Consider the following 26,020-nt stretch of genomic DNA (forward strand, 5'->3'; position numbering starts at 1 on the left):
CAAAGTGTTTTTTAGCCCATAGAGGAGCAGCTAATGCTGCCGCTTGCTGCTCAATTACCTGACAGCTTCATAAGAAAATCTGATGCCATCTTGACAGAGATGTCTTGGCTGAATAGCGCTGATGCTGTATTGGCCACAAAGTCAGAGGAGTCTTTCAGCTTTGTATTGTTGGGGGCTCTGTCAACAGTGCTAACAGCAAAAGGTGCAGCTGAGATGCCATTGTCATCTTTGGGCTCTTCTTTCACTAGTAAAGGTGGAATACCTCCACTAGGCTGCCCAGCCACATCGGGTGTTTTAGATACAGATGCTGATCCCGTAAGGTCAGGTCCACCTCCTTCCCTCTGTGGTCCCGGGCAGGAGTCATTATTTAGCTGTGGTGACCCCTTCACCTCAGTTTCTGGTATTTCCTCCTTCACTTTGGATTCTGTCCTGAGGAAATGTTGATGGCAACGCATATGGAGTTTCAGGCTGAAGTGGCGGGAGGAGGTAAAAGGGCATAGCTGGCATTGAAAGGTCTCGCCCCTGTCTTGGTGCTGATGAACCTGGATCAAGAGGTGAAAGATAAAAGCATGTATTAAGCAAAACAGTTTACTACAGTTTACTAGCATTATAGAAATCTCAACTCTACACTACTCACACCATTTTTTAAAAAAAGAAAAGTTAACTAGTGAGTGAATTCATTCCCAGCACTTGGAAAGAGGTCAGACACAAAGAACAGTAGGATTCTTTCACACATAAGTCAAAGAACATCAACATCAGACTCAAGTTAAAAAAAAAAAAAATCAGGAACATCTGTTTCTGCAGCATGGAAATGACAAAGTCTGCTTTGGATCAAACAGTCCTTACAACTGGATCCTGATGACCTGTCAGTGCATGAAGAGACTTCCAAGCTATAAGCAGTAGCTTTCTTGATTAAAAAACAAACAAATAAACCAACCCCTATCTATTACATGTTCTGCTAAGGATGATCATTCTGTGCAATCTCATAAATAACAATTGTTCAGAGCAACCCAACAAAACACCAACCTGCATAACAACGTCCATCATCGATTCGTGTATCACTAGAGTAAAAACACAGCACCTGGCAATACCAAGGCGCTACTGAAGCAGTTTGTTGTAAATCAATTCTACCAGAAAATAAACAGCTCTGTTATGATAAAATACAAACATGAGAGATGGTGTTTGCCATTTATTCTATTTTATCAGTCAATTAATGATCACAGTTAATCTTACTGTCCTCATATTTTGACTGCAGGCTCTTTCTCATAGAGACTGCATGCTCCAGTATGACTACAATGCCTGGTATTCTCAGGCCCAAACCTGATTACCTTTTAAAGAGAACTCTATCCATTCATCCGTATGTAATGGTTTATATATTATTTGAACAGCCACACTCATTAATACAATCTATATACATATAATTATACATATATAATTATATAATCTGTATACATATAATTATTCTTGTTTAACACAGTAATCATGAAATGGAAGGAATAATTGAGCCCAGCATAATAGTGGCAGGTATATTGAAAGTTTTCTTCCCTATAGCTTCAGAAATGGATTTTAAATCCTGACAGTAGCATTCCAGGCTACTCCCTGCAGACAGACTGGCAAATACATACATTTTTTCCTTACTAATTGATGAACATGTGATCAGGACAAACTGGCACCAGACTGAGCTCCACACGTTCATTTTCAGTTGTGACTTGAGTTGGTTGGAAACATTTCAGTGAGACAGATTTTTGTTGGAAAATGGCAATTTGTTGAACGCAAAATATTTCACCTGAAACATGGAGCGGTTTGATGAACTCTTGGCAAACGAGGTGTGATTCCCCTACCCTACTGAGTGGCACTCTACTCCCCGCTCCCTGGGTTTGTCTCAGAAGCAGCCAGCTGTGCCAGGGATTCAAGGCTCGCTGCTGTAGCCTGCGAGTCCAAAAGCCCTGAGAGCTCCAGCTCTACTCAAAGCTCAGCTCTACACCAGGAAGCCTGGAAAATCTAGCTTTAACTAAGGCTTTCAAGCACTTTGCAGTTTCCTGCAGAGCTGCGATCTAGATCCCAAGAGTCCTGGTGCAGATGCCCCAGAGCTCTGGGGTAACACTAGCATTTTCCAAAACAGCTCTGTCAAAATTCAGGTTGGAGTTTCACAGAATCACAGAATGGCAGGGGTTGGAAGGGACCTCTGGAGATTATCTAGTCCAACCCCCCTGCCAGAGCAGGGTCACCTTAGAGCAGGTTGCACAGGAACGTGTCCAGGCGGGTTTTGAATATTTCAAGAGAAGGAGACTCCACCACCTCTCTGGGCAGCCTGTGCCAGGGCTCTGCCACCCTCAAAGTAAAGAAGTTTTTCTTATGTTCAGACAAAATTTCCTGTGTTCCAGTTTGTGCCCGTTGCCCCTTGTCCTGTCACTGGGCACCACCCATCCTCTTGACACCCACCCTTTAGGTGTTTATAAGCATTGATGAGGTCCCCTCTCAGTGTTCTCTTCTCCAGGCTAAACAGACCCAGGTCTGTCAGCCTTTCCTCATAAGAGAGATACTCCAGTCTCTCGATCATCTTCATAGCCCTTCGCTGGACTCTTTCCAGTAGTTCCTTGTCTTTCTTGGACTGGGGAGCCCAGAATTGGACACAGTACTCCAGATGTGGCCTCACCCGGGCAGAGTAGAGGGGGTTGTAGATTGGGCCCAATTCATTTTCTAAGAGGAATTCAGTCAGAAGATTATATCCAGCATTCCCAGCTCTACATACACAGGACCAGAATTCAGGTCTGCTAAAACATGATGCTGGGAGACATCCCTCTTTTAGCCCTTTTTTACATTCAGTGAAGACACATTCCATCAGTGCTGCATAACTTTTCATTCAGTAGTTCTTCAAGGGCTCCAGAGATTAGGTACTAAACAAACAGATAGCAAGAGAGAATTTCTCTTGGCCAGCCACTTTACAGAATGACATTCTCAGTATCATATAAACATGACATTCACATTCAAATCTTAAAATTGCACCTGACAACAAAAAAAAATTAGAAGCTAATGCTAACCTAAGACAGTTTTAAAGCAACAACCTTGCAGAAGAATAACAGCACAGTAAGTTCTAAATATTAACAGGTTACAACAGAAATGCCAACCAGATTGGCTGTATACCCTACTGGAAACAGGATAGTCTGTGAGCAGAGCAGTGTGTAAGCACTCTTCTTCAGGAAGAGCACCGAGATGTACTAATGGTAGCAAGCACTCTCACCATGGCAACTTTATCTCTTACACCCACTGAGATTCTGTGTGCCAGGGTTTCTCTCCAGGATCTCCTTCAATCAACATTTCCCTGCCTACACATTTAACCACTTCTTCTAGAGGCCCCTTATCACAATCATCAATACGATGCCTTCTGAAGGCTGTCACTGCTGCAGTTGGGTGGCAAAGTGTGTGGGAGCCCACCTTCTCTTCCCAGGAGCATGGCATGCCACCCCTGCAATATCTTTTAAGAACGAATGAGAATAGGGGGGACTGATTAATCTGATTTAGAATTTTCTCCTGCTCAAAGACAATAGCAGCATCACCAATGGATTTCTCATAAAGTAATGTTTATAACTTGCAGGCAAAGAATGACAGAATGCAAACCCAAATATTAAGCATTTTGAAGGGAAGAATTTTAGATCTACAAAAGAACCCCACATGAAACAACATCAAGCCAAATATTTAGCTCCCAACGTCCAGGGTCCAGTCCCACCATAAGACTTTACTTTTTTTTAATTCTCAAAAAAACCCACAAAATTTAACACTATTAGAAATAGAAGCTAAGAATTAAAGTCCTTCTAAAGGCAAAACTATCCCTTATTTTCTCATTCGACAGCAGCTAAAAGAGTCAAGAATTGCCATTCTGTGCTATTCGTAGAGAAAGCTCAAGGCAGCGACTACTTGCTGCAGAGTAAGAAACAAAAAACCCTGTAGAGCTACACAGAAAGCCACAGGGGAGATCCAGGTCATGCAATGTTACAGTCCAAAAAGCTGCCTTCTCCCTCCATGAGACGGGGAACGGCTCTTACGCTGTGCTAATGCTACCCAAACCATCAGATGTCCTCTTTAGACTCAACTAGGCTGTTGCTCCAAGAACCACAGGTGGGAGGAGACAAGAGCGCAGCTGACAGGTTTTCTCCAAAATCCCACTCTGAGCCCAGCTGCTGCCAGATTTGGATCTCTCTGAATTACGCTGCAACAAACTATAGTGCACAACCTGCTCATAGAGAATAGTTCTTTCAAAATCCCGTAAAACTACTGTTTGACTTATGTCAGAAACAGTGTAAGAGTCCTACCTTCTGAGTTTATTTCATTTAAGCATGGATATTCTCCTTGACTGTGCAAAGTACCTGTATCATCTTTATTTTAACCCTACAGTCTTCCCAGTCTCAAATGATATTTAGTTGCTCTGTAGTTTTTTCAGTGTGTGCTTGATACAACGTATGCAATAACTTTCAACGTAACTATACACTCCTTACAAACTTTAGGTCTAGTTTGAGGACTTGGGTACAAATTATCTACTGGTCAATTTATTTTTTTTCAATCTGTTTCTTTCAGTTTCTCTTGCTGCCTCCTCTTTCTCACATTACAAGAAAGAAAAACAGACGCCGTTCAATTTATCTTCTCTATCTCATGGCATTATTTTGATCACACCTCCTTTCTATACCTGGCAGTCTCATTCTTTTCAGCTTCTTTCTTCAAAGGAGTTCTTGCCAACCTGCTAATTATTTTCATTACCAGCTTTTAAAATACCTTCTATTTCTGATACATCTTTTTGATGCAGTGACCAGAAGTGAGTATCATAAGTGGCAGAATACCATGTTAATAATAGCGTTGTAAAATTTTCAGTGTTATTTCTGTTTTATTCTACAGACATTGAAATACCTAACGTACTTTTTAACCACTGCTGCTCATGCCAAGAGAAGGTTTTCATTGAACTGTCTACAACGATACTCAGATACTTTCCCTGAGTAGTTACAGTTCATTATATCAGACAGCTAGGTGCATGATTAGACTCTTGTTTCCAAGGTGCAGTACCTTGTATTTGTCAACAATAACTTCATTTGCGCCCTTGTTTGTCTGTCAGCCAGCCTCTTTTTATTCCTTTTCAAGTTTTGCCTCTCCTAATCTTGATTCATGCACATAAGGTTGTATTGTCTACAATTCTCTTAGCCACAGTCATCATTTTGTGCTGATCACATTTGCTAAAATACGCACAATTCCACTCTTTTTAATGGAACAACCCTCTGTTAGCCTTTTGTCATGCTTTAAAAATTGCTAATTCCTTCCTACCCTTTGTTTTACTGTCTCTTGGTGAATTTCTAATTTGCCATAGTACATCACATTGCTTAATTTATTTGGCAGCTTCTCAGTGAGAAGCTTTGCCAAAGGCTTTTTTAAAGACCAAATAAATTTCAACTGATTCTTAAGTCCATAATTTCCTGACATGCTCAAAACATCTTACTAGAAGAACATGCGATTTTCTTTTACAGAAACCACATGTCTCTATATATCACATAATTGTATTTTTTCTATTACATTTTTTGTTGACATACTAACATTTCTGGTATCATAAGCAGTTTCTTGAATCATCTTTTCATACTTAAAAGCGACATCCCTGCTGATTTACCAGCCAATTTAAGTCACGAGAAGTACACGCTGGCCCGTAGGGATGTACCACAGTTACAGATACACGTGACCCGACCTAACAGGGTACAACGGGGAGTAGGGGTGAGGGAAACAGTGACACAGGCACGTCCTGCAATTTTATAGCACTGGTGAGGTAGATCGTGTCTTTTCCCCTTCCTTAAAGTTGGGGTAACACTTTGCACAGACCCAACCTTCTGGTTATGAGGCACAAGAAGAGAAGGACTGGCATTCACCTTTCATTTGTGGGACTTAAGAGGGTTTTTTAGTTGTTATTTTTTAAACACTCAGAATCAGAAGAGGTATTTTTTCTGAGAACTTTCATCCCCAAGCAAAATCAGACCATAAAGGGGTTGTGGTGCTGAATCCATTCACTGCTATATTTGCTTTTGGCTACTCAGTCTTTACTTACTTTCTGTGATCTAATTATTGCTTTTTTTTCTTTGACTGCTATAGGTTTTCTTTTTCTCACCAACTTTCAAATGGATTAACATTTCCACAAGGGGCATCTGTTTAAGCAACTACTGCAGTCAACAACTACTATAACCTGGCCATTCAGCCATACCTGCCTACCCACTGATTTTTCCTGTCTGTTTGGGATATTTTTTTAAATTTTTTTTTTAATCTCTTTTGTAAAATGCCACCTTCTGCATCTGCATTTGAGTACACTTGAGAGGCCTCCATTTTGCATCTATCGTGTGCCCTCTGCTTTTTCATTTCATGCTCTTTTCTGACAAGTTTTTTTAAAATATTGCACTTTCAAAAGTTTAGTGCTACAGTGCTAGTTTTGATATGATCCTTCCCCTCAGGACACATACATTATTTATACAGTATTTTCTTTTTGAAACTATTTCCTTGCTTTGCTTGAAAGCAAAGGAAAAAAAAAAGCCTCTCTGCAGGGCTGGGCTGGACTGGACTAGGTGTTCCAAAAAATATATATTTTTTCTTTTTTTTCCTTTAAGATTTAAGGTATCAGTGCATTTCCTGTCTTACCCTTGTCTCATATGCAAAAAGTGACAAGATTAAAAGGCAGATATTTGAAGTCATTTTGGTACCTGTCTGAGACTCAGGGCATGGATTTCACTTGTTGAAAAGCTGTGCAAGTTTGCGTTACCTCCCCTTGGCTGAGGGGAGGTAATGGAATCACAGGCGCCTCCTGGGGCTCTTTAAGGTTAGCTTAAACCAAACTAAACAAAAAACCCTCCCATAAAACATAGCCAACGTCCTTCTCCCAGTATGGTGGAGATGCTTTAAAATAACCTGTCCTATACTTCACTAAAATGGATTAGGAATGCTTATTCAGTTGTCTGACTAGCTGAGGAATAAAGAGGGAAAAGCAAATGACTAAGGGATAGTGAGCACCTGGCTACATTCTTCAGGGCCTTTCCTTATTCCCACTATCTTGTAATTAATAGCCTCTCCCTAATCAGGAGGCTGATTATAACCCTCTTCATATTACACAAGAATATTAATCTGAGATCTCACTACATGGTCCCTCTTCATGAGCAACAGAAGCAGGAAGATCCTGTGGTTGTGCACCACACGACCTGCCTGCCATTGCGTCTTACTTTTCTGTTAAGCTTAATCTTCCCTTTCCTCATTTTCTTCATACCATCATGCTTCAGGACGTGTTCACAATGCCAACCTTCTCCACTGCTAGAAAAGCTGGCTCACCTGCTTCTGCCTTATGTCTATATAGCAGCACAAGGAACATTTATAGATATTATTTTTGGCCATATGCTCCTCTTCCTCATCCCCCCTTCCAAGTGCTCAGGCTAATATCCTGTTGCTTTCTTGGAACATATCTGTATGATCTCACAGCCTATCCGTCCACCAATTGCTGAGGAAGATATGTGCATGATCCAAAGGCACCAATTGGCCAAAGTCTGACTGATGCTTGTGGTATTGCTCTGAGGTAAATTTAATCCCTACTTCCCTACCAGGAAAAACAGAAAAGCCTGAATACATCTTGCTGAATTACACCACCCCTTTCTGTTGCCTTCTGCAATAGCAGTACATAAGATTCTCGCTCTCTCTCAAGCAGGAAACAACATAGATAAACAGAGAGAAGGACTCAAACACAACCCTTGCTGCCTGCTTGGACAAGACACCTCTCAATTACCCATTCATTTTGCCCAGATTCATTTCCAGTTTTCTCAGCACCCCTAGGAACCACACTACGATACCAGAATCAAGTCCTGTGATGCCACCTCCAGATTCCTGGAAATAAGGGCCAAAACTTGTGGTTGTGCATGTACTCTAATTTGTCTCCAAAACAGACTAACAAAATTCTGTACTGTGCCTATTTTAGGATTTTTCTAAGGTGCCTATCACTATGGAATCTAAATGCCACAGAACAATTATAGATAACGCTGTGTGCCTTAAAAGGCAGTCTACTCAGCCTCCCTTGTTCATTGTGTGTCTGTGTGGAAACTTTCCTTCTGCTTCCCTTCTTGCCTTTCACTTCCTCGCCTCCAGTTGTGAGTTGGTCCTGGCAAAGTGCCCTTATTGGAAGAACGCTTCATCAACATGGTGGGTAGCACATGTAGATCTGAATACGGTCAGGGCTGGAATCAATCCAGCTCTCTGTTAGTATTTTCTCTAGCAGGGGACATGACACCAAAAATGTTGGCAATGTTGTATTCTGGGCCAACAGTTTGACATGTTATAATTACCATAAAATTACACAGTATTTATATTATATAGTTATTATTCATCAACGTAAAGATACACAAAATAAGGAAGGTCCATATGGAGACACACACAAACCACTCATAGAAACTAAATCCCTAAATGACCAGTTTCAATGGAAAATGCCTATAAGAACCCAGGAAAAAGAGGAGGTGCTTCAGCTTGGGGCTATGCTGCCTAGGAGAAAACAAAGACAACACTATTAGTTTTTGAGGACTGCAGCCGGACAAAACACCTCAAACAGGTTTTGCCTGTCATCCTTATCAGTAGACCATAAAACCTGAAAATGAAAGAGCAGCATAAAGGAAAAAAGCTTGGCTTGTGACAGCATCCTAGAATAAAAATTGGCTTATGATGAATGACAAACACCAGGCTAGTACCCTAATTTTGAGTAGCCTTTTTGGTTTTGAAAAAAATGTGTCTTCACCTGCAGCCACAGTTGACTCATGGGGAGGGAGAGAGGGATGGAGAGCTAGAGGCAGCACTACCTTCATGGGTTGCCTGCCAGGAAAGAGATAAGGACAGGTAGCTCCCAAAGGATCCTAAGACAATGAAGAGAACTGAAACATCCGGCTGGCATGACCAGAACGCTGCATCCTAAGTAGCTCCCAGCTGTGCTGTACCATTTCTGATGTGTATTCATTCCAGTTTCAACACTGTTGGCTTATATGTGTCTCAGTTATAATAACCTCATACTTATTTACATACAGATTTAAAATAAGTACTTTTTTATAATGAGAAAAGAAATCTGATTTTTTTTAATTTTTAATCTTGTTCTAAATTTATACTTTTGTCAAAGGGAATTCAAATTATAACTGACACTATTGAACACGTGACTAACACGCCCCTACTTCATTCACCTGCCTCAATTTTGCTGTTATAGAAAGTATTTTTACAAATGGCCTACTCAATTGAAAAAAGTGTATTAAACCCATTGGAATTAAGGTAAAATATTATCTTTCAGATTCTTGTACTTGTGATTCTTTACATTTATCCATAAAACTACAAGAAGGGCAAAAGACCAAACACAGGCCACCTAGTTTTGTAAGACAATTGCCTGCATCTTCAATAGGGAGCAGTTTTACCAACAAAGACCGCTGGGTCCCTCATGACCTGCATGACTAGACTGCATCTTATATCCATAGTAAAGCTGAAGGAGACTGTAATCTCTCACATTGCATCAAGCAGTTCTGGGCCTGACTGACTTCAATGATGTCTAACTGAGAATTACTTGGTAACAGTTACTATATTACTAAATAATTAACACTACATGTTACATGTTTGTACAAAGGGTCTGTTTTAAGGTGACATGGGCTCAGTTAATGAAGGAATTTATGTTAAGTAGGGAGCAGAAAAGAGCACACAGAGACAGTGAAAAAGTCCCTAATTTTCTCCATCATACTACCTGTGACCACCTATGGAAACCAACATGCCAAAAAGAAGGGACAGGCCCTCAACATGCAAATAATAATTCCAAAAAGGCAAAAAACCCAAAGAACAAGAATTTGTGCAGGGAATAATAAGGATGTCCTTTCCAAAGCAGGGGACAACAAAAGGTCTTTGCCAGGGAGTAGCAAGCTTTTAGGTGATGCATGTTTCTGTGCAGGCTGTCAACAACTGAACACAAAAAAACCCCTTTCTTATCATGCTGTGTTGCCGTTCTTTTTACTAATCTTCTACTCAGGACGGCCATCTGAGCCCTCCAGTCAACATTGAACACCAAGTCCTAAAAGAAAGAGCCATAAACACCAAATCTACTTACACCTGATAAGGATTAGCACAATACATCAAGGATGCCTGGGAACAGAGCATTGATCCACAGTAGAAGAGTTAAGGGATGAGCCTTCAGATTTTAGTGGGATGATTTCAGGCCTAGAAAGACCTGAAATACAGCAAGATCTGCTGTTGTGATCAGTGGAATAATCAGAACCATTTACACTGAAGCAAATAGTTACTTGGGTGTAAGCAAGGTTAGTCTCCTGTCTCGAGATCTCAGATTCTGCAATAGCATATATAAAACCTGAACATGCATTTCTGTCCCTCTCCACACCAGCCTGGTACTCTGTTACTCACATTTGTCTAAAACAGACAAAATACTAACTATAATAAAACATTTCACTGTTTTATAAAATTCAACTGCATTAACAAGGGAAACTTTTTGCACCTCAGCTTCTTCATCCATGGGCTGGGTATAGATCCATGGGACAGGTATCATTTTTACTTCACCAAGCATGGTCTACAGCTTGCAAGACCAGGCACTTTGTACACTGCAACCATGTAGTACTTCAGCTAAGCAGACAGAGAGGTTTTTTATATTTTTCCATATCAACACAGGTCTTGCTTCCTTCAAATGTCATCTTCAGTTCGAGCCTAAAACTTAGGCTGAGTTAAAAACACACTTTAAGCTTAATGGAAACATTTGAAAACCAAACATTACAGTGTAATCTGTCATTCATTTTGGTTTGGATCCTTCGCTCCTGAAATGGCTGCAGTTAAAAACTACAGTGAGAAAAAAGTTAAAACTGCAGGCCTGTCTATAAGAAAGTAATGGGGAGATCCTCTGCTAGTGCTGCCCAAGCTGCTATGACCACTTAGTGTGATGCAATGGCACACAGAGAAACTAGCTGGCATCCTGAAAAGCTGCACTGCTGTGTTTGCATAGCGTCACATCTCAGCTAACATCCCTGCTTCTGGTGGTTCCAGGTCCAGAACTAAATCCATCACAGACAGCTTGCGCTGCACCAAGTTGACATAACCGAAAGCAGTTTCCACATTGCATAAAATGGAAGGGCAAGCAAAGGAGGAAAAAAAGCTATTTCTCTCTCTTTTTATGGTCCCTTTTTTTAAATAAAGGCATCATTAGTAGTACAGCTAGGGAAATTTTCTTCTTGCAAATGCAAATGAAATAGGTTTGATTGATTATTCAAGTGTTTTGATTGTCAGTAAACACTTCTCTTACCTTCATGTGTGATTTGAGATTGTCCTTGCGTGCACAGCGAAACGGACAAAGCGGACACTGATGACTTTTCAAACCTGTATGAATCACCATGTGCCGTTTCCAGTAACTCTTCCTCTTGATAACCAAACCACAGATCGGACACTGGAAAGGTTTTCCTCCTTCTTCTTCTGAGGCTTAGCAGAAGGGGGAAGAAAAAGAGAGGATCCCTTACAGCCACTTGTTGAATACTTTCCCCTTGTAAACATACTCAAGATACCATTTTTCAATGCTAGAATTTCATCTGCAAAGAGACACATCAGTTAAACAACAACATGTACCAGAAATTTCAGTTCCTCCCCCTTGCATATCCCTTTTCCCCTTAATCTAGTTATTCTCCCTCTAAGAAGGTCACCATAATTTATAAAGGTTAATGTCCCAAACATCCTTTGGCTAATCAGTAGGGGATGGTACTTTATCTCACCTGGTCCTAATGTTCCTTATAATTTAACTGAACTGAGATGGATGTCTCTCATAATCATCACTTTGCAGCTTCATTTCCTATCAAAGGCCGGCTGTACTAGCGTATGAAAAATATGCTTAACTGTTAAAAAATGATCCATTTCCATATCTGATGGTTAGCCAGCAGGGGAGCAGGATATAAAGCATAGAACAATCCACAACTTAACTGAAAAGCATGCTGGTATTGCATATCAGATACATTTAACTCCCAAAGTGAATGACTTGAGAACCCCTGATGTTGAACTTGTTTAGTTATGGCTCAAGCAGATGCAGCTGCAACTTCAGCAATCAGGTGTCTTCAGGTCATGGGTTTCCTTCTGCTCCTCTACTTGCCAGGGCTTTAGATCTACTCCCTTCCTAAATGTTTGCAATCTGCTTTACTGCCCAATTCACCTAAGATAAGAAAAGGATTTGGTGGCATTTATCAGGCAAATATGGTTAGTCTACTGAGAGTGGAACCATCTCAAGGTTGAAGGAAAGAGAAATTCCTGCTACTGACTTTACACAACTGACCATCCATTCATCCTCTCACCATTATTTCCTTTCCTTATTATAAAGAAAGGCCTAGTATTACTGTGGAATTGGAAGCCTTTTTCTTCACCGTAAAAGACAAACTACTTTCAAATATCCAGAGCTCAACAATGTGCATCCTGCTATTTGACATTTCAGAATATTTAATCTCATTACTATCAGTTATTTCCTACTGATAAGGATATAGCAAACATCAAATTCTCTTGAAGAGGAACTAAGTGACAAAAAACTCCAGAAAGATTTGTCATATGATAGTATATAATCCTTGCTATTAGGCAGGAAACAAAATGATTAGGTAGCCATTACATAAGTACAAAAAAGGACGCATTGTCAAAATATACACTTCTGCAAGTTCAGAAATTCTCCTTGTGAAACATTCTTATCACACTCAACATATTATCAAATTGTTCCCCTCTCTGCACCTCTAAAGAGTAAGCCAAAGCCAATACTATAATTGCTTGTGTTTCAGTTTTTAAATATCTTTACTTACTTCTTCACAAAAGGCAGCAGAAAGACAAACCACAGAAAAAAAAATATTGGTAGCATTTTTACCTATCATTTCTCTTCTTTCTATCATCTTTTCTCCAGCCTCTGGTTATCATCACAAAGGATACAGAAAAGAAATATGTAACAAGCTATTACCTGTTTTCCACCCCATTAAAAATAAATCTGCAAGCAAAATGGCTCAATAGTAATTTAGCACATTACAAAATATGCAAAGAACTGGACTGAATGCATGTGAGATGTGACTTCACCAATAATAATGACAATTAATAGCACACAGGAATTACATCAATGCTTCCCAAAGCTGAACCATCGTAGCTCTTTACTATACTACATAAACCTTAGCACAAGGAAAAAAAAAATCACGGTCTTCAGTTTTCCTTCATTGATGTTGATGTTTATTTCATGTCATATGGCGTCAAATTAGTTGGAAAGAGTGACTCCAGCGAGATCAGCTAGCACTTCCCAAAGAAGCTTCAGGAACGAAATTGCAAGCATTGCAGGCAAAAAGTTACACCAAACAAGCATTCAGTCAATAAAAGTAGGGTCTGCCACCCACACTCTTTCAAAAAAAACATCATAACTTTAACAGAGATTCCAGACTTCCTTTTAAATTTCACCCCAAACATATGAGCATTTTATAGAATTGGCAATATTGACAGCTTGATAGAAAAGGTAGTCTCCTCTGTACCACTTTGCTATAAACTATGCAAGTAATGACTAGGTCCACCAAATGTGACGTGCAGTTTGAGAAGTGACTATGCTCTGGCAAGCCTGGGCTTCAGCTTCTTGCGTGTAATAATTCTGAGCAAATAGCTCAACATGGTGGACAAAAGAGCAGCAGGCATACTCTTGTTATTAACATATTCCTCTTCAAATAGCCTCCGTCTTTGCTGTTCCTTACTTGTCGACATCTAATTAATCTCACTGAGTATTGATCTCATAACCAAATCTAGATGTTACTGGTGGGTAAGTGAATCAGATTCCTAACAACAAAGCAAACTCACCAGTGCCTCAAATGTTCAAAGTATGAGGGGAAAAAAACCCACCTCCCAAGCTATGCCTACTGGGAAAAGATGTCTCTTGCCGGGAACAAGACAAAAAAACCCACCATGTCTCAAGGAGCAATCAGACACACACAAAAAGATAACACATTATAAAATGAAATACCATTTTTTGCTTTTAGTGCTATAAGGTTGTAAGTGCAAAAGGAATCAGGAACGTGTGACATTTATTTTCATGGCAAATATACACACTCAGCTGCCCTATTCAACTTTTACAGAAGTGAGGTCTTCAATCAGAGGTCACTAAACAGCGACCTCTTTTTGCAAGCTGTATTTCTCCATGGCTGAAGGAATCAAGGAGTCTGGCTGTCCATAATCAACACCCAGATACGCTAACTAACAGCTTGCTTTTTATTTTCAGTCAGTTAATTATTTAGAAAGGAAAAATGTAATAGCATATCAGAAAGTGGAATTAAAGAACTTTTGTTATGAACAGTGCACTATAAAGTTTGCTTGGATGCCAACTGGCATTGGCCCAGTGAGTATGAAATGAAAGGAAACACCCTTCCTCTTGGGATACTAGTCCCATATATTATAAAGAATAAATAGTTGTTCCTTGGTTACCAAGGACCTGAGGTAGTCAGCCCCCATTGTTATCTTTTAGCAGCACAGTATGCTTGGGCCTTCAGCAAAGAGAACAGTTGCTAGAATTTGCTGCATCAGAGCTAGTTTATAAAGTGCCGGTACTACCAGCACATTGTGCGCTGGTACAGAGCACTCCCCTAGCATTAACTGCACAGACAAAACCCACAGTTTGTTGGTCAAACACAGAACCTGGATTTTACTACAACCATTTACTCTTCCCCAGTAAAAACTTATGATGTGAACAACTTTTTCTCCAGCAGGAAATAAACTAAAAACTTCAAATAAATTTTAACCTTACTCCTTTTCTACGCATTGCTGTCTTTCTTATACGAAGGCCAGACTTCACGGGGAAAGTTACATAAAATTAATGCCCACAGCCACACTGCTGTAACCAGTGTGGGTACTCCTATTCCCACACAGAAGGACCCTTTCTTGGTTTATCTTATGTTACTCCAAAAAGGACTTAATCTAAACTAATGAAAACCTTAGGCTAGACCCATGCCAAGAAGTTTGCCACTTTAATTATCTTGGCAAAACACACCAGCAAAGCATTTGCAGAACACATGTAACTCAGAGCAAAAAACTGGTACCGGCTGCACCTCATTGCATCCTTCCCCCTCCTCTTCCAAGGGAGGAATGAGCATTGCTCTCCATCCAACAGCTTCTATGCTATGAATTTTCACCAAGGGCTGCACAGGGACAGACCAGACCTCATAATATCCCTAAACAAAAAGGCTAGGTCAGAAAGACGGCAGTGCAATTATACAACGTCCATGTCAAGCTTCATGTCTGTACACTGGCTTGCTACGCCTGTACAGTCATAGAATCATAGAATTGCTGAGGTTGGAAGGGACCTTTAAGATCATCGAGTCCAACCTTTAACCTACCCTGACAAAAGCCACTTCTAAACCATGTCCCTAAGGGCCCCATCTACCCTTTTTTTAAACACCTCCAGGGATGGTGAATCCACCACCTCCCTGGGCAGCCTATTCCAATGTTTAATAACCCTTTCAGTGAAAAAATGTTTCCTAACATCCAATCTAAACCTCCCCTGACGTAACTTGAACCCATTTCCTCTTGTCCTATCACTTGTCACCAGGGAGAAGAGGTCAGCCCCCATCTCCCTACAACCCCCTTTCAGGTAGTTGGAGAGGGTGATAAGGTCTCCCCTCAGCCTCCTCTTCTCCAAGATAAACAACCCCAGCTCCCTCAGTCGTTCTTCATAAGGTTTGTCCTCCAGACCCCTCACCAGCTTTGTAGCCCTTCTCTGGACACGCTCCAACACCTCAATGTCCTTCTTGTAGTGAGGGGCCCAAAACTGAACGCAGTACTCGAGGTGGGGCCTCCCCAGTGCCGAGTACAGGGGGATGATCACTTCCCTAGTCCGGCTCACCACACTATTCCTCATACAGGCTAGGATGCTGTTGGCCTTCTTGGCCACCTGGGCACACTGCTGGCTCATATTCAGCCGGATGTCCACCAACACCCCCAGGTCCTTTTCTGCCAGGCTGCTTTCAAGCCACTCCGCCCCAATCCTGTAGCGCTGCATAGGGCCAAGGGCAGGACCCGGCACTTGGCCTTGTTGAACCTCATACCATTGGTCTCAGCCCATTGGTCCAGCCTGTCCAGATCCCTCTGCAGAGCCAACCTACCCTCAAGCAGATCAACACACCTGCCTAGTTTAGTGTCATCTGCGAACTTACTGAGGGTGCATTCGATCCCCTCATCCAGATCATTGATAAAGATATTAAAGAGAACCGGCACCAGCACCGAGCCCTGGGGGACACCACTTGTGACCAGACTCCAACTGGATTTAACTCCATTTACCACCACTCTCTGGGCACAGCCATCCAGCCAGTTTTTTTACCCAGTGAAGAGTACACCTGTCTAGGCCACGAGCAGCCAGTTTCTCCAGGAGAATGCTGTGGGAAATGATGTCAAAAGCTTTGCAAAAATCCAGGTAGACAACATCCACAGCCTTTCCCTCATCCACTAAGTGGGTCACCTTATCATAGAAAGAGATCAGGTTTGACAGGCATGACCTGCCTTTCACAAACCCATGCTGACTGGGCCTGATCACCCTGTTCTCCTGCACGTGCCGTGTAATGGCACTGAGGATGATCTGTTCCATGACCTTCCCAGGCACCGAGGTCAGACTGACTGACCTGTAGTTCCCTGGATCCTCCTTCCGGCCCTTCTTGTGGATGGGTGTCACATTTGCCAACCTCCAGTCAGCTGGGACCTCCTCGGTTATCCAGGACTGCTCATAAATCATGCAAAGTGGCCTGGCGAGCACTTCCGCCAGCTCCTTCAGTCGAGCTAGTACTCCTGATAAAACTTAGCCTGATGAAGCTCTAATATACTGAACCACTTTGTGCATCTTGTGGAAGACAGCTGACATGCTTCCCTCTCCTCTGCAGCAGAACGTCACTCCAGGGACAACACTGACGACACCTGAAGCTGTACGTTCTACCAGAAATATAAATCCATGATGTGAACTTTTTATAGAAAGAGATGAAAGGAATCTTATTTTTCCTTATTTTGAAGATGAATCATTTAAATTTCCCTGCATGGCTTGCCAGTTCTTGAAAGCTTTTGTTACCAAGACTGTTTCTTCTTATTCCCTATAAGCCTGATTCCTTGACCGCCAACAGCTGGAACTGGTGGAGGGAAATCAGAAACGTGAAATGGTTCTTGTTGAGCAAATCAGAGAAATGCAGTTCACCTTTTTTTTTTTTTTTTAAATGACAAAGGATTGAAAATACTGAACTCCTGCAAAAAAAATTTAATGAAAAGTGGCAACATAATAATACACACTGGTAAATTAGGACAGGGTAGTAAGCGATTATACAAAAGTCCATTTGTGACAGAGACAGCAGGAGGGAGAATTCTCCCTTGTCCAGTATTTCAAAAGCACTAGTTTTGTACATGCTCACTGATACCATGAGCTCCCTAACAGGGATTCTTTGATCTTCTTCATTAAATATTTTTGTGGCCTTATTCTAAACTTGGTAAGAGGGGAAAATATCATTGTATGGAATAATAATTAAAAAAAAAGTACTGATCTGTACACTCATAGCTTTCAAATATGGAAACATTTGTGACAGTTTGATCTTCAAGTGGTATTTTAAAATGTTTTTCCATTGTTTTCCTAAAGTACCTGCTTCTTACGCTTGTAATACATAGAATCAAACCAAATCCAGACCCATTGAAGAGACGTTCTATAAGCCTATAGCAAAACAAATACATTCTACTTAGTGGCTCAAACTGTATCCATACCTGTACTAGTGGGTTTGGATGCTCTTCCCTTAGGGACTGGCAGTAACAATAATTCCAAAGACTGCGGTGGAGTTGCTTTCTCTTGCTTCATCTCTGAAAGCTGCAGGGGATCCTCAGCAACCAGTGATTTCTTCTTCTCAGCCAACAGGGTGCCAGCAGCCCTTGCAGCAACTTCCTTGAGAAGGGCAGCTGAAGAGGTCATGGAAGCCAGAGAGAGGAAAGAACTAGCTGGAGGCGGGTGCTCCTGCCCGGGAGTCATGCTTCTTTCACTCACTTTCTTAGATAAAGCTGCTAACGTGGAGCTGGCTGACTGAGAACTAAAAGGTGAGGAAAAGGATTCGAATCTTATAGTGTCTTCAGTCCTTGAAAGCGATTTGTCCTGCAGAACAGCATTGGCTGCAGCTTTCAGTTTCAGGATAGCTGAATCAGGGGACAAACCACAGGTGGTGGTTGAGTTTGGCAGCCACTTACCTTGATTCCATATAAAGTGACTACTTGCATTGTATTGGTCACTTTGTTCCTGTTTCTCAGCAAGCTTTCTGGCAAGGACACTTAGCTGCTGAGCATGATGAGCAGGTGGAGAGAAGGAGAGATTTGAGCCAAGATTTACAGGGGACTCGACTCTGCCATTGACTGTAACAGCAGCATCCAGCTTGAGGGAGCCAGCCTCCAGTAGCCGTCTCAGGTTACTACTCAGTGGCTTATTTGGACCAGGAGGTTCTTCTTCACACAGAGATGACACATCAGGAGAAAGGTGCTCTTTGCTCTGTAATGTGTCTCTTAGTGCCTCATTTTCAACGGAGCCCAGCTCCACTGTGTTGCTGCTAGGAGTTGCACTTCCCAAAGAAGTATCCGGGGAAGTGGACTGCTCTTGAATTCTGTCCTCAAGAGACAACTTAAAGTTCTCCTGGACTTCTCCATATGATGCTTCTGAAGGAGTTTCTGAAGAATTTCCAAACCAGCGTTCTTCTTCACTGAGTTCACCTTCCACTTCTTCCTGTCTGGTACCATCTGTGTGGAATGAAGAACAGTATTATTCCCAAATCTGTGTAAAGTAACTGCTTAGCATGAAGTACGCCTGGCCTCTGCATGACCCTCCTGAACAGTCACCTAACATCCCTCTAAAGTGCAGAGACTTGGCATCAGCCTGGAGTGAGTGACCAGGAAAAAAAGTTTTCTGAAAATGAGAAAGTCTTTCTTTGAAGACAATCATGACACGCCAGTCAGCCTACCTAAAATGTCTAAAACCGCAACAATACATATATACATAATATATATTCAAAATATACGTAATATATATTCATATACTGCAAATACTTCAGTATTGGTATAGTCTGTACATCCTGCAAAATATTATCAACTCTGTGGTATAAAGCAGGGATTTAATCAACCCAGAAATTACTGGATACTTGTGTCTTTATACAGCTAGCATAGGCGTGCCTTCGAAAGCAGATCAGGTGCATAGCTACTCAAAGTACTTTCCTCCAGTGACTTTAAATCTCAGGCCAATCCTGCAGTGACCCCCATCTAAAATAAAATAAAATTTGTACTGATAATACACAATTAATTCATGAATAGATGAAACGACTAATACACAAATGCAGGCTAAAGCTCTCATCTCTCCAACTATTTGGGACAGGAATATCATACACAAAAAACTAATGTTTGGGGTGTTTTTTTCTTATATAGACACTATTTGCTCATCATTTGCTTGTCACTCTTCATTAATGTAAAAGTTTTAAAGACCATTCTAAACTGAACTTTGTTTAGCTGAAAAAAAAAGTAAAAAAAAAAAAAAGTGTTGGTCTCAATGCAGTCAGTTACATTTTCTCCTCTCTGGTAACTGCAACACATCTAGTCTCTCCTGAGACTTAACTGACAGTGTTTAAAGCACCATGACCCTGGATTGCCCTTTTTCCTGATAGGTATTCAAAGTCATACAGACATGACCAAGACTTTTTTTTGCAGATCATGCTGGCCAATCAGAACATAGTTAAGAACAACGGCAATGCTAGAATTAAATTCATGTTATCTTCTCCTGCCAGATACCTCTCACATTTCTTGCTTTTAGACTCAATGTCCCAAGCAACAAAAGAATCTTTGTAATCATCCTACAGCAAAACAAAAGGATTTAATATAACCCTCCACTGACATTCTGGAAATAAGCCTACATGATATGTACTGTATCTATGACCATGTATTATTCCCAGATTCCCTATTTAATTCCAGCAAATTACAAAACTTGGAGAGAAGTTGATGAATAAAAACTTAGATTTATATTATTGCTTTGATTCAATGAATTTAAGAAGGAAAAACCCAGCCAAATGTATCATGAGTGTAGAGATACCAACATACACTCTGAAAACAGATATATTTTTTTTTTTAATGTTATACAGAATATGAGGAACAGTCTCTTACAGTAAATTCCTTTACTCAAAAGCCTCTGGAAAAAAAAATCACCAATGTTTTAAGACCCTACAATAAAACCACTCAGTTACCTTAGATTAGTAATTCAAGCAGAAGAGGGCTAGCATCTTTCCTATTGAAAACAAACAAAAGACAAGCAAAACCCAAAGCACTTACCTAAAATTATTTTGTATTATCCAAGTTAACATCACAGACACAGCAAGATCAACAATAACATGCACATAAAGGCCAATACCATACACATTCAAACAGAGAAAATAGATGCTAATCAGTTGAGCCAGCACTTATGCAGGTTAAAGGAGAACTCAATGCATTCCCTTTTCACCCTGTGAACACTGAAAAGTAACTTGGGGCGTGCCTGTACAGTTGGGTGCACTCAGATGAGAGATCCATCCACTCATCCCAGACACAAGCAAGTTCTGGACTGGAAGCCAAAAAAGCGTCTTACTGGCACTGTGCCTGAACCAATACACCAAGAGCAGGGCACATCCTCTGGGACACAGCCTAGAGTTGACACCACTACACAGCTTCTGAGCCAAAGCTAGCCTGCAACCTACAACTTACAACTTACATCCATATGTCTGCTTACATCTGTCTGTGTTCAAACAACTCCTCTTATCCCCTGCAAACCCTACTCTCTCTGTCTCTGCTGCCCATCCATAAATAGGGAGGGAGAAATGCATTTCCCTTCACTCAGCAAGTAATTCAAAAATTACAGTCTGAGAGATATTCAAGCGTAAATGGTTAAAAGAGCAAGCCTGTTTCTGTTTTAGAGAAATCTCCAGCTTACTAAACCCCCAAATTTCTCTCTTCCTTGCCGTGTACCTCAATTTCTTAATTGGTTTCCTAGTTGCAACCAGCCTTTAAAACACCAGTTAAATAACACTGTTTTACAAGTCTCTCAATCTTGTTCATCCTGCTTGCACTGGGAATTAATTGTTCATTCTCACCTGCACCAGTTTTTGCTCTAACCTTAGAAGTAATGTCCCGCATGTATTTGCACTGTCTGTCCCTCCTCTCTAAAGCTGACGTTTCAAGGAACACTCACAGTAGCTGAGGAACAGGACACTGGTATTTGAAGCTGATGGTAAGGATGGGGGAAAGGAACTACATCTGCTATGGCATAGCTGCAATACAGCTTTCTTTGACAGTAACACAACTACACTATGCTTGGAACCAAAGAAAATGAGGTAGCAATAGCAATAGAGAGGAACAGGACATGAATTGCTTTACTTTTTGCAGACACGCGCATTCTCCATTGGTCTTGCCTATATGAAGAGCAGCCACCAACATTTTATTGACGGGGAGCAGCAGGAGAGCAGTACTCTTCATTTAAAGGCTCGCTACCAAGTCCAGAATTTCCCTCCTCTTTAGGTAACGCAGTGAGAGCTCCCCCTCCTGTTGCTAATCTACCTGTAACCGCTCAAGCACTCAAATCTCCAAGTGGTCTCCATAACAAAAGGCAAATTTATTTCCTTTGTAGCATCTCTCTCCCAAAAGCCAGCTGGATTTTTTTTTTCCACCAGCGCAGCTTCTTTCTGTACCCAGAAACCAGACCTCTAACTGCTGACACAGTTCTAATTTTCCTCTTCTCAGTAATTCCCTCAGTTGCTGCAGTATCAAGTCCACTGTATTTTAAGGCTGTAAGGTTAATGCTGAAAAAGCCAGCATCAGTGTCTTATCATGAGCTCAGTCAAGCCTCCTTTTAAACAGCAGTGAATTGGTTTAGAAGCGTAACAGTGAAGCCTGGCAATTTCATTTCTAAGCAAAGTTGCCATTCAAGGCCTTCAGGGTAGGTTTTAATCACATTGACTTGTGAGCCTGTGAGTTTGAGAACTCCAGGAGAAATCAGCCCAATATACCAACTTTCCTATGATTTCAAATGAAATAAAACCTTCCCTCTCAACTCGGAGGGTTCATGGGACACCCAGACCAGGTTTGTCTGAAACAGGAGCTAACCTCTATTGTGTCTAGGACCTTCAGCTGTGTTTCACATCTGTGGCAGAAGATCTGCATGACATATTTTTCCCTTCTCTTGCAACCCATCTAAGGAGCTCCAGTGAGAATTCCTTGAAAGCGAGGAACAGAAATATAATACCACATTTAAATGTCTTCTCTCCATAAACATACCATATTTTGTTATTATAGAATTACTTACAAACATTAAGCTATTGGCATTTCACTTCTGTTGCAGCCTGAAACGCTAAACATGGAAGTTGCAAAGCATGAAAAGGTGACTTCAGAACTAGAGGCAAACTCTCACTGACTTCGTTTGGAACAAGACCTGGCTAATCTCACCAACTTTTACTAAGTAACCACTCATCAGATTGCCTCTTCTCAACATGATTCAAGAGTCAAGACCTGTCAATGCTTCTCTCTTCCCCAATTTTCACAGCAGTTCTGGAGGGCAAATGGCTTCCCAAACCATTTGCCACTGGCAGAGGCGAGTGGAAGGTACAGGTGTCCTGCATGCTTCAGGACTACTCCATCACACAGCACCCAGGAGCCTCACACAAGTATTTCCCACTCCTATCAGCAATGACAAAAAGCACCAAAGTACTGTCGGGCAACTGCTGCCACTGATGTAGCCCAATATCAAACAATCTCTGGCAAAGCCCCAAATGTGTGCAGAAGCACTGTCTGAAGAAGCAGCAGTTTCACTCGCTCGCCCACTCATCTGCTTGTTTTCAAATACGGAGAAGTTCTATTTCCTCTTCAAGAGATCAGTTTGACAGACAAATCTTACTGATTGCAAAGTATATTTTATCACTTTATGAGCATCTGCCCTTTTAGAGTGGTGATTAGAATTTGACCCTGATAACAATAGAAATGTAAATATTAACTTGCCCAAACTGCTTATATCTGAAAACTGAGTAAGACAAACATGTTTGTTGATTTATATACTGAGCCACCCAATTCAAATGCTGGAAACTTGAACTGTACCCAACGTAATGTCCACATGCCATTCCTGAAAGTGGTCAAGTGTGAGATGATCCACAGTTCCACTTGGTAGGACTTGGAGTGGAGAAATATGAAAGTAGAAGGCTAGATCAAGAAACAGTCTCTGCAGCATACAGAAAATGGAAGAGCGTCCAGGTTGTGGCACTGAGCAACAGACATGGGCAGTGAAAACATGATTGAAAGAACTCCATTTGGACCTCCAGAGATTATCTGAGAAGAGGCTACAGCTAAGGAACCCACTCCAAAGAGAATGAATTTTCATGCTGAGAGGGACAAAATTTCACTTTAATCATTCAGTGCAATGAGTAAATTAAAGAACTTCAATACGGAATTAACATTGCAAATCCATATGCTACAGTGATATGAAACATATGGAAATCGTAATATGGGATTACAGAATGAAAATTACAACAAATATAAAAGTAGGTAGAAGTCAAATAATTTCAAAGAAATGTGCACAGGAAAATTGCTGAGGAGATAAATTAGGTACGATCGCCCTAACTTCAGCAGTTACTTTTCAGGTAAAATCTGGGCATCTACAGGACCAGGATCTAAAGGGACAAGAGAGCCAAACCTCACTTTTATTATCTTGATCTATATGAGGATTTCAGATATGATCATTGAAGTTTGTGTCAGTCTAAATAAAGCTACAATTGCATTTGTTGGCTATTTGGCACCCAGGTAATCTTCCTAATTTGTTGCCCCAAAAATTTATCTTCTTCTGTCTCTAATGCCTATCACAAACCATTCTCTGTATTTTCTTATACTAAACACTATACTTAGACCTACTGAAAGAGCTAGGATTAAGTGATAGGTTTACACTGGGGAACTGAGGAGGTCTGCAAAGATACCTAAAGAATTTAAAAGGACGCATTAAACTTAAATGAATCAGTAAGCCATCCATAAGGAGTTCTGAGGAAACACAGACTGACTGAAATGAGCAATCAGTTTAGGGCCAAGTAAATAGGCAGATGCATCAAAAAATAAGGCAGAGAACACCTGAGCAACCAAGAACTTAGCCTCGTGTGACTTTTATCAAGCATAGCGTGAAAAGGGGAGTGAATGAAGAGAAGCAGCAGCTGCCAACTGACAAAGCATGGACAACTGCAAAGGCATTTAAATAGTCATGGGCAAGGAAGAAGTGAGACAGAAAAATGGTGTGCTCATATTTGGCCTCCAGGATGGCTTCCCATGTCCTGCTCCCTCCTTTCTGTTTTATTAGAACCCTCAAATGAGGATTGGGGATCAGGCCACAGGCCAAAATTCGCTCTTCTGGCAGCCCATTTCAGAATACCCTCTATTCAGAGGTGTTGTAACCCAGGTTACCATCAGCATCATATCCAAATAAGATGAGTTCCCCATCACACAACTGCTGCACGTTCAAGAAGAGAACACAGGCCCACAATGTCTCCATCTTAGCTCTGCAACAGTCGGTCAACTTATGCCCTTTAGAACTGGAATACAGAAGGATGCTCACTTCCTTCAGACAAACCCAGTAAGTACCACTGGCATGGAAGCCTTGAAACTTGACAGAGACTGGTTGCTAGCCACCCTGGGCAAAACAGTTTTAGTGGAACAAGGAAAGCAGAAGCCATACTGGAGAAGCTCCAGGATGAAATCAGAGGAGAGGAACTTGAAGTCCTAACTGCAAATGGCACATTCAGTGAGAACTGTCAGCCACAAAAGTGCCACATCAGAATTTAGTGCAGACCAGATCATACAGGGCAGAAAAGAATGAAGGAGATAAGGCCTGAATATAAGTAGATACCTTTAGGTAAACTATGTATACTGTGTAAGTGCATCATTTTAGCAATGGTAAAACTACTTACAAGAGATCACTTGCTAATATCACATCACTTTCTAATTCCCGTTGTCTCTGGGTGTCAGCTTCACATAAACCCTTGCTGATTTCACAACCAGGTACTATAGAAAGCAGCATACACAGGCTAAAAGTGGCAGTCATACCTGGTAAGTCTGTTCTGTGGTATCCTATATAAATTGCTCAATATAGCTGCCTACAAACTACCCTTTTTGTATTCAGGCTGTTTTTTAAGCATTTCAAATAAATAAAATAAAAGAGAGTGAATGTCATTCCTTTGGGCTGAACAACCTCTGTGGGTTCCCACACCCACCAGCCCACATGGATGCGTGTGCTGTAGAGCTGCCTCAGAGAAGCCGGGCAGACTGTGCACCAACACCCCACAGGCTCCACCTCTAAAAAGCACTTACAGCCACATCTGATTAGACTATACATCCAGAGCAGCAGCTATGTTGATTTTCCCACAGGGATGCTTGCAAGAAAATCATGATTTTAATAAAGACACAAAGGCCTGCCTTAACTCCTTTTATTATATCAACAGCAGCAAATAAAACTTAAGAGTCAGTGTTACATAAACAGTGATGCGCTAGAGTGCCCTCGGTCCCCCATTTTCTCTTCACGATTTCTGTGACCTATAATAGGTAAGCAGCACAGAGAGTCACTGTCCTCTTTGAATGGAATTTCTGGCTCGCTCACTTATCAACGGGATGATTATTCAACTCTTGACCTCATCACAAAATGGTTTAGCAGCGTTGCTGGTGCTTGAACCAAATTTCTCTACTGCAGGCTGACCTAGAGAGAGCAGCACAGCTGCAAGAAGGAACTGCCAAAAAGCCAAAGCTCTTCTGTTCTGTCCTTCTCCCCTGTGTTTAAGATGTGTGAAAATACTCACACAATTAGACAGGAAAAGAAGCCCTAGGTAGGACTCTCTGTTTCATCTCCACATATTCTAAAATAATGATTTTCCTAACTGGAGGGAAGGAGGATAGGGGAAAAGAAAGGCACGGCGTTAAAAGACAAGGCATATATCCTCTACTTTTA

The 26,020-nt window shown here is 41.2% G+C and overlaps 1 protein-coding gene across 8 annotated transcripts in view; it reads right to left on the reverse strand.

Moving 5' to 3' along the window:
- Positions 1-26,020, reverse strand: part of ZNF827 (zinc finger protein 827) — a 110,209-nt gene that overhangs the window by 65,837 nt on the left and 18,352 nt on the right. For 6 of the 8 annotated variants that reach the window (XR_008466826.1, XR_008466825.1, XM_054204199.1 and 3 more), the window contains exons 2-4: positions 17,773-18,783; positions 11,312-11,484; positions 59-542 (exon numbers count right to left, since the gene is read on the reverse strand). Coding sequence is in view for 6 of the 8 variants with exons in the window: in XM_054204199.1 (XP_054060174.1) it covers positions 59-542; positions 11,312-11,484; positions 17,773-18,783 (1,668 nt within the window). In the remaining 2 variants the exon portion in view is untranslated. Of the gene's footprint in view, positions 1-58; positions 543-11,311; positions 11,485-17,772; positions 18,784-26,020 lie in introns of those variants that run through there. The other 2 variants (XM_054204201.1, XM_054204200.1) reach the window with 2 other exon arrangements.

This window comes from Rissa tridactyla, chromosome 5 (genome assembly GCF_028500815.1).
Source record: "Rissa tridactyla isolate bRisTri1 chromosome 5, bRisTri1.patW.cur.20221130, whole genome shotgun sequence".
Classification (NCBI taxonomy): Eukaryota; Metazoa; Chordata; class Aves; order Charadriiformes; family Laridae; genus Rissa; species Rissa tridactyla.